This window comes from Tachypleus tridentatus, unplaced genomic scaffold (genome assembly GCF_004210375.1).
Source record: "Tachypleus tridentatus isolate NWPU-2018 unplaced genomic scaffold, ASM421037v1 Hic_cluster_2, whole genome shotgun sequence".
Taxonomy (NCBI): domain Eukaryota; kingdom Metazoa; phylum Arthropoda; class Merostomata; order Xiphosura; family Limulidae; genus Tachypleus; species Tachypleus tridentatus.
The window spans coordinates 52,056,175-52,068,394 of NW_027467782.1; the positions used below are offsets into that span (position 1 = coordinate 52,056,175).

Here is a 12,220-nt window from a genome sequence, read left to right on the forward strand (position 1 = left end):
GTAATGATAAGCAGAATTCTTCAAAACATAACTAATAATGTTAGTATAACTGAACCTTCAGGATAACAACAACCATGTGATGATATGTAGAATTCGTCGTGAACATAGCTAATAATGTTGGTATAACTTCATTTTCAGGATTACAACAACCATATAATGATATATAGAACTATTTAAGAACATAACTAATAATGTTGGTATAACTGAACCTTCAGGATAACAACCATGTAATGATATGTAGAATTCGTCATGAACATAGCTAATAATGTTGGTATAACTTCATTTTCAGGATTACAACCACCATATAATGATATATAGAACTATTTAAGAACATAACTAATAATGTTGGTATAACTGAACCTTCAAAAGAATAACAACCATGTAGAATTCTTCAGGAACATAGCTAATAGTGTTGGTATAACATAATCTTCAGGATAATAACAGCCATGTAATGCTATCCAGAATTATTCACAAACATAGCTAATAATGTTGGTATAACTTAATCTTCAGTATAACAACAACCATGTAATGATATGTAGAATTTGTCATGAACATAGCTAATAATGTTGGTATAACTTCATTTTCAGGATTACAACAACCATATAATGATATATAGAACTATTTAAGAACATAACTAATAATGTTGGTATAACTGAACCTTCAAAAGAATAACAACCATGTAATGATATGTAGAATTCTTCAGGAACATAGCTAATAGTGTTGGAAAACATAATCTTCAGGATAATAACAGCCATGTAATGCTATCCAGAATTATTCACAAACATAGCTAATAATGTTGGTATAACTTAATCTTCAGTATAACAACAACCATGTAATGATATGTAGAATTATTCAAGAACATGTCTAATAGTGTTGGTATGACTGAACCTTCAGGATAAGAACAACCATCCTAATGGTAAGTGGAAATCTTGAAAAATAAATCCAACTAGAGTTATTATAAATAAATCTGTATATTTTGTTACTAATGGAAGTTTTGTGTATTATAAATGTATTTTGAAGAAAGTTTAGCAATAATTTAAATTTTGGAATTGAGGACACAAGGAAAGTTTTAATAAGTTATTTTTTATTTTATTATTGTTTTACATTTTTGTATATTTCAACTGTATTGTAATTTTGTGAGATAATAAACTCCTTGTACATAGAACTAAGATCTCTACAGGTGGTAATGTGAATAATATTCTAACCCTACGTTTCTTTTGACAGAACTGGAGAGTAAATATTTAAAAAGCATACAGAATTGAGACTTGATGGCTGAACTAATGGTAAGAAATTACAATAAGAAGATTAAATACTTTGTATATTAACTAAAAATTATTAATCCCTCAGAGGGACGGATTTCTAGTTTTAAGGTAGTAAATTACATACAATTAAATTAAATTAAATTATTGATCCCTCAAGGGAATGATTTCTAGTTTTAAATTAGCTAATTATTTTAAATTATTGATCTCTCAAGGGAATGATTTATAGTTTTAAATTATTGATCCCTCAAAGGGAATGATTTCTAGTTTTAAATTATTGATTCCTCAAAGGGAATGATTTCTAGTTATAAATTATTGATCCCTCAAAGGGAATGATTTCTAGTTTTAAATTATTGATTCTTCAAAGGGAATGATTTCTAGTTATAAATTATTGATCCCTCAAAGGGAATGATTTCTAGTTTTAAATTAGTAAATTATTTTAAATTATTGATCCCCCAAAGGAAATAATTTCTGGTTTTAAATTAGTAAATTAAATTATTGATCCCCCAAAGGGAATGATTTCTAGTTTTAAAAAATTTTATGAAAGTAGAGCAGATATTGAAAGAACTTAATTTGATATAAATAAAACTAAGCTGGTTGTGAAGTATTTTATCATGTAAAGATCATCTTTAATTTGCATATATTACAAAAATAGTCCAATGACTGAAGATACTGATTCATTCATGAACAATTTTAATGTTTTATAAATATTAAATTTATACATAATTTGTTTTCAATTTGCTTAAAGTACAAAAATTGTGATATAGACTTACAAGAGTGGAACTGTTGCTAAATAATATAGCCAGATGTCAGAAAATCACACGTAAGTTATTTATTAATAAACACACAACTTTACTTTCTTGATACAAATTTATATTCATACATTTGTTTCAAAATAAGATTTAACTTTCTTTCCTTGTTATTTTTTTAAAATTATTTGTGACATGATATGTTTACATCAGAAATCTAAGGTTTTGTAAAACCAAGATAGTATTACATTGCTTACAAAACACCAATATTATAACAACTTCATGAATGTGTGGTTCAAACAAAAATAATATTCCATTGTTCTTTAGCACATATTATGGTTTATTTGTTGTTTAAAAGAAATTCTCGTTTTAAGAAACACAGTCTTGCATGAAAACAAAAAACATTAAAATGATTCCCAGATAACTTGTACATATATTTTTCACCTTCATCTTTATTCTGTTGTTTGTTTTTACCTTACATTTCACCTTCATCTTTATTCTGATGTTTGTTTTTACCTTACATTTCACCTTTATCTGTATTCTGTTGTTTGTTTGTACCTTACATTTCACCTTCATCCTGATGTTTGTTTTTACCTTACATTTCACCTTCATCCTGTTGTTTGTTTTTACCTTACATTTCACCTTCATCTGTATTCTGTTGTTTGTTTGTACCTTACATTTCATATAGTCACACCATCATTCTGTTTATAAAGGTTACCAGAAGAAGGAACATATCATTACACTACCAATTTGTGAAAGTTACCAGAAGAGGGAACATCAGTTGCACCATCATTCTGTTTGTGAAGGTTACCAGAAGAGGGAACATCAGTTGCACCATCATTCTGTTTGTGAAGGTTACCAGAAGAGGGAACATCAGTTGCACCATCATTCTGTTTGTGAAGGTTACCAGAAGAGGGAACATCAGTTGCACCATCATTCTGTTTGTGAAGGTTACCAGAAGAGGGAACATCAGTTGCACCATCATTCTGTTTGTGAAGGTTACCAGAAGGAACTTATCATTACACTACCAATCTTATCATAAAGATCAGTCAACATAATTCCTTATGTTTGAAATGTATTGTTGTATTAAATTAACATTAAAAGTTTAATCATTTCTATTGTTTCTACACAAACTTGGTGTCCAAAAACCTCTTATTTCAGACTTGTTTTCACTATAAAATTCAAACCTGTGTTTTGTCCAATAGTAACATATTTCTTTTAAAGATCAACCAGTCAGTTGATCGTTTGATTTTTGTATTTTGTGAATTCCATAAAAATATCTGTTTTATCAATTACTGTTACCCAAGTGGTTTAATGTGTTATGATGTAACAGCAGAAACTCATGTGTTATTTTTTAAAAAAGTTTATACTGTGGAATAAAATTATTTAATTTAATATTACTGGTGTTCTTCATTGTATCAGTTTAAGAGAAAGGTTTGTCTGTACCTGTAAAGTGTACTAAGCATGAATCAGTATTGTTGACATAAAAAACAATTCTTCTGCTAAAGATTATTAAAATACTGATTTTAATTTTGTCTTCTCATTCTACATGAAGCATTGGCTGAAGATTCTGTGGTGGTGGTAAGAATAAAGACCAAAATGAGAATCAGCTGATGATGGCCTGCCATCTTGCATGGTGGAAACACAAGCCCATTAAAATTAACCACTGCAAATCAGTTACTACATTAAAGCCACATATTTTTCAAATAAACCACTCTATATATTTTGTGACTAAACTGACATAATTTTGTTTAAAAAAACCTATTTGCACCCAGAGTTTGAAGCCTCAACTGTGCTACATCTAATATATAAATTGATAAAATTACACCCTTCTAACAACTTACATTGTTTAACCTTGTGCTGATGTATTTCTAAGTTCTGTCAAACATGTAGTGTTCCAAACGAGGCTTCACCAAGGTCTTATCAATTGTATATTCAAACCTCACTGTAATAGAACTCTGTGGGCTATTCTCGCTACATTCTAGTTTAACATATAATCCTCTATTTCTGTATTACCAGTCCTTCCTTTCTACCACTGATTTAGATTTTTCAAACCTATGTCTTCTGGTTATCAGGTATGTATGTTGGGGTCATTATGAATTTGATTTTCTTTTATCACACAGAGTTGTTAAAATTAAGAATCTAAGTTGGTCTCATAATATTTCTCCAACTAAAATCCATACTGACATGAATCACAGTGTTTTCATAATTGTAACACATGCAGTGCGAGAGTGTGGGATACCTACGAAAAGTATCCTAGGCCTGTTTTTGAGCCTTCCATGCCATGTGGCAGACAGGATTCCACCATGGACGAAGATATCGTGGAAAACGTGTTGAGGTTTTAGGAATACACTGAGCAGTTGCTTGTATAATACAGTCAGTTACTGCTGCCATACAATCATCTATTGATGGCTTACACATGATGGCAAGATGAAGTTATGCGAAAGCAGTGAAAGAGGGCCAGTTTGCTTGATCCAGCTTCCATTGGTGCACACTGGTCGGGTGACATCAACCAAGGCCAGTCTCTCTCAAAATTATAGGAAAATGATCACTGCCTTATGGATTATTGTCAACTCTCCATGAAAAATGGGAGAATTTAGAAGGAGGGCAAACTGAGAGATCAATAGCAGTAAAGGACTGACTTGGTGCAGGTAAATATGTAGAAGAACCAGTATTGAAAAGAGAAATGTTGTGATCAGAGAGCATACCCTCTCAGAGCAACCCCTCCTATCAATATCAGCACTTCCCAGAGGGATGATGTCCATTAAAGTCCCCCAGAATTAAAAATGGAGACAGCAACTGTTCAATGAGATCATCAAGTTCTGATTGATTGTAGGTCTCTCCAGGCAACAGATAGAAAGAACAAACAGTAATGGTATGACCCAAGGAAACATGGATGGCTACAGCCTCCAAGGGTGTGTCGAGTGGCAAAGACAGGGTGGGCACATGCTGATCAACCAACAGTGCCATCCCTCCATGCACTCGTCCATCACACAGCCTGTCATTTCTGTACAATGAAAACTGCCAAAAGATGACTGTATTGGCAGGCTTCAGAAATGTTTCCAGTAAGAAAAGACATACAGGATGGTAGGAAGCAATCAATGTTTTGATGTCATCGAGATTAGAACGTAAACTTCCATTGTATTAAGGTGGCCATTTTTATTTACGTGTAGGTGAATTGGATGGAGAACCCTTCTGATTATGACCATGTCTTTTTTCTTTACTGTCTTCATTCATGGGAGGTCTATCGATCTCCATGGATCCTGCCCTGGTTCAATTGGGCAGGTCTTCGCTGTTGGAATACGATTCCAGTGACTGAGGATGTGAACGAATGATCATTTTACATCTTGGGGTGGGAGAAGATGCACCTGAAGAAATGCCTGTACCTGGAACCAAAGGAAGTGGATCTTGGGATTTGTTGGAATGTATGTAAGAGACAGAGATGGGTGTTGAAGTTGATTTACCTACTTTTTTAACCACAGAGGTCAAAAGACTTTTCATTTGGTTTAAGAACAATTCTTTTGGAGGCACAAAGAGATCCATCTGCACTCCCACTGTAGTAGTGGAATGAAGTGCAGCAGCATATGTCCGAGATGAAGTGGTGGACAGCAACTTTCAAGCTTCAGTGTAAATAATGTTGTGAATCATTTTCAAATGCTGCACCTCTTTTTATTCCAACCATTTAGGGCAAGATCATAAGTAGGACAGGTGAGAGCACATATCAAGGAACCATGACATGATGTCTTTGAGTGACCGAATGACTGACACTGGAAAGATATGAGAGGGTTTGGAATGTATGGCCATACCTTCCCTTGATGGTGGCAGGTGGACATTGGTCGGCATCATAATTCCATCTTTACAAGTTAAGATATGCCTCACTGGAAAAGCTCCTTGAGTGGAGAAACCAGCGATAATCTCTGACTCAGGGATATTCTTCAAATCCCTCTAAACAATAACTCCTCGTGATGAATTCAAAGTAGCATGTGATGTAAACTCAATAGGTATATCTCCAATTGCCTTTGAATGCAAGAGGAGTTCACTGTGTTGAGATGTGGATGTTTCCACCAATATGCCACCAGCTTGAAGCTTCTTTACTGACTTTGGAGAGGCAGTAGGTTCCTCTAGTCCCTACTGAATGAAAAAGGGAGACATTTTCCCTAAAGGTTTGTCTCAAAGAGAATGTAGTATAAGAAAATGATGTACAACAGGTGCTACAGATGTTGAAGACTGCTGCTCAATCTTCAAGATGTGGTCGTTTACTTATGGACTTTTTTTTCACTATTTTATTTAAGTTTTTATTTGGAGGATCCATAATAAAAGAAGGAATCTTTTGGTGCCCACTGACTCCACCCACCACAGAGCCCTACGAGGGGATGCACTACAATGCCAAACAAGGACACCAGCAACACCAGGGTTTCGTGAGCACTATACCCAAACACCAGCATCAGACACAATGTCCACAACACCTGTTGAGAACATCCAACAATGGTACTTGGTTGACCATAGCCCAAGTGAACCAGCCAAATGACCCAAGAGTGGCCACCCTCTACAGAAATTCAAGGCCAAAGTGGTGTGTTAGGGGTGGACCCCTCAACCACCAGGATCCTCTCCTTCCCTTCACAGGTCACCATGCACAGCAAACATGTGGATGGATGTTTAGATCCCAGTGGAGGTAAACTGAAAGAACAGAACCTTCCCTGGGAGGTTCCCTCACCAAGTGGAAGAATCCACACCAAGGGGAAATTCATAATAAATGAAAAGTTAAGATTTCTTTAGTTTTTTGTTGATAACAAACACTCACCATGTACAGATTTAACAGAAAGAAGTTTCTAAAATCAAACATATGTTTATAGAATGACATTGAAAAAATTAAAAGTAAGTTTAATTTATCCAGCACCTGGTGAGCTAATTTGTGCTACATTTATTGGTTATTTCATATCATAATAAATACTGTAAGTAACATTGAAAATGAGTTCTTACTTATCACAGTGTTCAACTAACTACCACAATATGGAACACACAAGTCAAGTAATATGAACACAGAAGGAAAGTAACAATATATTCATAAAGTCAGTCTGGAAATGTTAAACAAGTTGTGTCAAATAATAACACATTTTCATTATTAAAATGTTCAACATTAACTTTGGACCTTCCATCTCTAGGATTTAGGCTACCATTGTCAAGATGACACTACATATTAAGAACTGGACAAATCCACACACTGTCCTTGGTGACCAGATTTGTCTTTCTATAAATGTGGAGTTTTATTCACATATCATTTGTTTATTTTAATTCTGCATTATACAAACAGCTATGGTACACCTGAAAAATTATGTTCTTGAAGTGTATAGTAAATTAAATAATTACACAAGGTAGTTATTAAGGTACTAACCATGACAATATTAACCCTATGTTCCAGACAGATAAATTACATTATTTACTTTCTGTAATACATACTGGTGTATATAAAACATGTTAATACTAGAAATAAATCTCATAAGACCAAAATGTAGATTTTTATTCAACATTAATTTCTTCAGATGAGATCACCAAGACACACACCAAAACTGACAGTACAACAGTTCAATTACTTTCAATAATTAATTCTAGTTCAGCTTTTGACACGTTAAGCAGTAAACAGTGAAATGTGCATATGGCAGGTGTATTGACAGTTACAATTAACCAGTCTTCCTTCTGTCTGATTTTTTTCAGTGTCTTCTAAGTTTTACTAGGAAGACCACAGACCTTCATTAGCTATAATTTTGATCCCTGAATTGGTTAAGTAATATTATGATAATAGTAATGAAGATAAAAACTAGAAGTTATGAAATGACTGACCAGCTAAAACCACACAAACTTCCTGACACATATAGTATTTAATACCAAGCATATGAACAGTAGATGGTTGTGTAATAAGTGTGTTCTGAGGTTTTGATGTCTGTGAGTGTTTACTGTATGGTATGTTTAAATATATTGAATAAATAAAACTGACACATTTTACTTATAATCAAAATACTCTAAGACACCAATTTCAGTCAGCTCTTTGGTTACTATGTCCTTCCAGCCTTTGTTTGCTAATGGATTAACAGGACTTGGATGCATTATAGCAGAAACCTTTGCATCACCACCTTTCAGTAGTTTGGTAATTCTGTTTTTCACAAACTTTCCAACTCCAATCACAACCTTGGGTTTTAATAGTTTCATCACATCAACAAAAGCTTCATCACAGATTTCAGTCACAGCTGTTTTTGCAGGACCTTTCAGTTCTGGTGGTGTTACATTTTTGCTACTTTCTGTCATGTAAATTAGTGGACAGTAATTATGCACAAAACAGTGTTTAAAAAACTTCTCTGGAGTTCCACAAGTTTCTTTGAAGAATGACCAGAATCTATATCCACTAACCTTAAGTTAAAATCAGTACTATGTTAAAAAACGGGTTATACAAGAGCAATTGATAAAAGCTATCAGCACTCATCCAATCTCAGAAAATTAATAACAATCACATGACAATGTGACAGAATCTCTTGTATGCATTATTACAACGTTTTTCCTGAACACAAACTGACACATCCTGAAACAGTATATAAAAGTTTTAGTGTAGTTCATTATTACTTACTAAATTATTAAGACCACATAGTTTCACAAAACTGGTAGTCTAATACTTATATAGTGCCAGTAATTCAGAATATACATTAATTAAACTTTGAAAGAGAGACAGACAGGTTTGTTTTTTCTTGAATAAATGTTTACTTAAAAATTTAAAAAGGTTTTAGTATAAACTGGACTCATTGTGACAATTACTCATTTTCAATGTAAAAGAACATTAATTAAACTTTTAAAGAGAGATAGTTTTTTTTCTAAAATAAATGTTTACATAAAAAATTTAAAAAAGTTTTAGGATAAATTGAACTCACTGTTACAATTATTAATTTTCAATGTAACATTATAACATATGAAATCTTAACTACATTTTTCTAAATAATTTACAAATTTGAATTAAATGATTTATTAGTAGTATAAACTATAATTTGTACAGTGAACATAAACTATAAATACACAGTACCTCACGCTTTGTACAGCTAAAACCATTAATTATTCTTTTCGGATGCTCTTGTGGTGGCTTTCCAACAACTCCTTCAACCTTCAGCCAGTCACGCACATAGGTAACTTCACCAAATGGTACCTACAAATAATACAGAGTGCATTTCTTATTATTCAATTAATTTAATAAATGAAATGTCCTGTGTCATTTACATAAATTACTGGAAAATTAAAATTGATTATATTGGTTAATCACACTGAATCATAAGTGGTGTGGTGGCAAGCAGTTTTCCTCACTATGGGATACATAGAATAAATGTAACATTCACAATAATTATGTTGAGAGATTCTGCCAAACAAATATTTTGGTTCCAAATTCCACCCATGTACATGACAGTATATAAAGTAACCATAAGTTATATTTTGATACAACAAAACATTGAAAACAAAAGATCTTTTTGTCCTTCAAGGTTTCTTTGCACACCCACTACTGAGAGGAATAAAAACTTGAAACCCACTATTTATTTACAGGATATCACCCTTAAAGTGTTGGCCTCCATTGATGGCAACTCATTCCATAAGATAATCATCCTATTAAAAAAAACTGTCTTCACTATCAAAGATTCTTTCAGAAAATATCTACAGCTCCCACTTGGATTTTTATAGTAAGTCTCATCTGGACTAAAAGTTTGAGCTGGAATCTTCATTCTGTGCAGAGGCTACCTCAGCATTTATGAATTCCTTCTTCAATGTAACTAAAATTTATGAAACATTTCTGGCTACATTTTAAAAATTGTTTGGCTCATGTCTCTTTTCTCCTCTTTCATCAGTAAAGTGTGACTACACTACTTATGCTTGGTTCTCTTCATCAACTACAAAGTTCCTTTCACAACAGAGTTAGCAATGAATTAGTTGGAATGAAATATTGCTCAGCAAAACGTCTATTTAGCAGATGATGAAGAGAGTTTTACCAAAATAGTTCTCCAATATGTTTCAAGTGAGAAATCCTTAACTCTACGACAAGTCCGAAGTTTCTGTATTTTCAACTTCTTATACCTGATATTCAACATCGCTACACAATTTCAAAATTCTGGATGACTTCGGAAATATTTACTTACTACAAATACTATAATTCATTACGATGTTCCATCCAGTTTATATTGGAAAATGTTTATATATATCATATAAAAATAAGTATGACCTTTTAATTAAAGTAATGGGATTTACAAATAATAATACTAACACCTGTTTGGGCCATTCCAAAAGGGCCCGGGTTCATTCCTAAAAATATAACATCCTTCCGACCTTTACAATACTTTCTTATGTAGTCTTCATGAGGTTCCCTGGCATATTCTAGAGGGTTGTACACGTATGAAACTTGAGGTTTGTAATCCACCTTCATTAACTTTTCACCTTGTCTTCTTTCTATTTCGAGAAAAGCCTGGTATGTTGAATTTTGATCACCTGAGCCAAATTCCATTTCCAGTTTACGAATTTTCGATGGTTTGGACATAGTGTTGTTCAATGTGTGATCAACAAATATTTCATAAAGTTAATGACAACATTAATATACTCTTTAGAACAAGTTAAATAAATGTGTAAACTTTCTTTTTCTCCTCAGATATCAATTATTCGATGACTTCAACTTTCATTTTTCAAATCATCTAATTTCCGAGAACAATACGCTGCACTTGTAACTGTTGTGCCACATAGTGTACTAAAAGTGAACTACGCAAAACCATACAATAATGGTAAAATTACTTTTTAAAACTAAGTATGCTGATCGAATTTAGTGTATTTCTCTTAATGTATTTGTAGTATTAATACAAAAATACACAGACATATATAGATAGATAGGTATGTACAGTGATAATAGGTTTTAAAATAATAAAACTAACATGCTACACTTCTATCTTTTCTGTGTTCGGATAAACTTTCAAGGTTGAATCATTAAAACTAGTAGGTTAGACAATCCAAGCAGAATCACACTGACTTTTAATACTTTTAGAAAGTTTCTACTAATGAATATGGACATAACAAGCTTTAAATTTATTTTTCTTTCCTTTATTCGATAAAGAAACGGAAGTATGTGAAAAATTCAACATTTAACAATAAAGCTGTCGACAGAATACCTAACAAGACCAATCCTCTAAATAATAACAACATAAATAGAAATGTACAATTGATATTGCCTGCCCTTTTGTAGTTATGTGGAAAATAAAACATTTTAATATTTCGTATATAGGGTGTCTGTGTATTTTCTTACAGCACAGCCACATCGGTCTATCTGCTGAGCCCACCGAGGGGAATCAAACCCTTAATTTTAGCGTTGTAAATCTGTAGACTTACCGCTGTACAAGTGGGATTCGTATATAGAGCAATCGCTCAATTGAAAAATTCAAATATTCAAGTTGGTTTTAACATAACTTGATAAAAAAAATCGCTAATAGTATTCCAGTAAAAAAATAAATAAAACACTTTATAGTTTTTGTATACTTACTGTCAGAATTTACGTGTGTATATTTCCTTTTGGCAAAGCCAAATCGGTCTATCTGCTGAGTCCACTGAGGAGAATCAAACCCCTAATTTTAGTGTTGTAAATCTGTAGACTTACCGCTGTACCACAGGGGACATCATAATTTATAGTTCACACTTCTATCCTCTTATCATCTATGAAATATAAAATCTCAACGGATTTTCTTTGTGTGTTAAGTACAAAACTACACAATGGATATATTTATGTTTTGTGAATCGCACGTACTGAAATACGATTGGCCAGGGGCGAAGGCGTTCGACTCGTAATCTGAGGGACGCAGGTTCGAATCCCTGTGGTACTAAACACTGTTATATGTTCAATCTATCACAGCGATTTAGAAGTGAGCTTGAGTTATACCCATGCCAACGACAGCTACAAATATGAGCTTCAGTAGGTGATAAAATCTGTATTCCACATGATTGAAAGTTTAATTTCTGTGGTTGTTTAAGTTCAATAAATTGTTATTTTTTCTATCCTGGTTACAGCAACATTTTGTTTTATTTCGTTACATACATACTTACAAGGATTTATCACATAGTCTTATGAATTTAATATATAAAAACTTGAGACTCGTAAATATTTTAATTTTAATTATAATAAGTTTACACTTGGTAGTGCCTTGTAGTGTCATCTTT

The 12,220-nt window shown here is 32.8% G+C and overlaps 3 protein-coding genes across 5 annotated transcripts in view; 2 read left to right on the forward strand and 1 right to left on the reverse strand.

The window, feature by feature from the left end:
* LOC143242393 (heterogeneous nuclear ribonucleoprotein A1, A2/B1 homolog) overlaps positions 1 to 3,403 on the forward strand; it is a 56,201-nt gene extending 52,798 nt beyond the window's left edge. Inside the window, exons 9-11 of one of the 3 annotated variants that reach the window (XR_013022598.1) lie at positions 1,225 to 1,283; positions 2,027 to 2,766; positions 2,959 to 3,403. The gene's annotated coding sequence lies outside the window, so the exon portion shown is untranslated. Of the gene's footprint in view, positions 1 to 1,224; positions 1,284 to 2,026 lie in introns of all 3 variants that reach the window. The other 2 variants (XR_013022597.1, XR_013022596.1) reach the window with 2 other exon arrangements.
* Positions 1,269 to 12,220, forward strand: part of LOC143242321 (uncharacterized) — a 146,015-nt gene continuing 135,063 nt past the window's right edge. The window contains exons 1-2 of the mRNA XM_076485681.1: positions 1,269 to 1,283; positions 2,697 to 3,006. Coding sequence (XP_076341796.1) covers positions 1,269 to 1,283; positions 2,697 to 3,006 — 325 coding nt within the window. The remainder of the gene's footprint in view (positions 1,284 to 2,696; positions 3,007 to 12,220) is intronic.
* Smug (Single-strand-selective monofunctional uracil-DNA glycosylase) lies at positions 7,506 to 10,758 on the reverse strand. Its single transcript, XM_076485758.1, has 3 exons — positions 10,293 to 10,758; positions 9,072 to 9,191; positions 7,506 to 8,410 (listed from the first exon to the last, which is right to left on the reverse strand). Exons 1-3 carry the CDS (start codon positions 10,560 to 10,562, stop codon positions 8,006 to 8,008), a joined length of 795 nt encoding a protein of 264 aa, XP_076341873.1. The 5' UTR covers positions 10,563 to 10,758; the 3' UTR covers positions 7,506 to 8,005.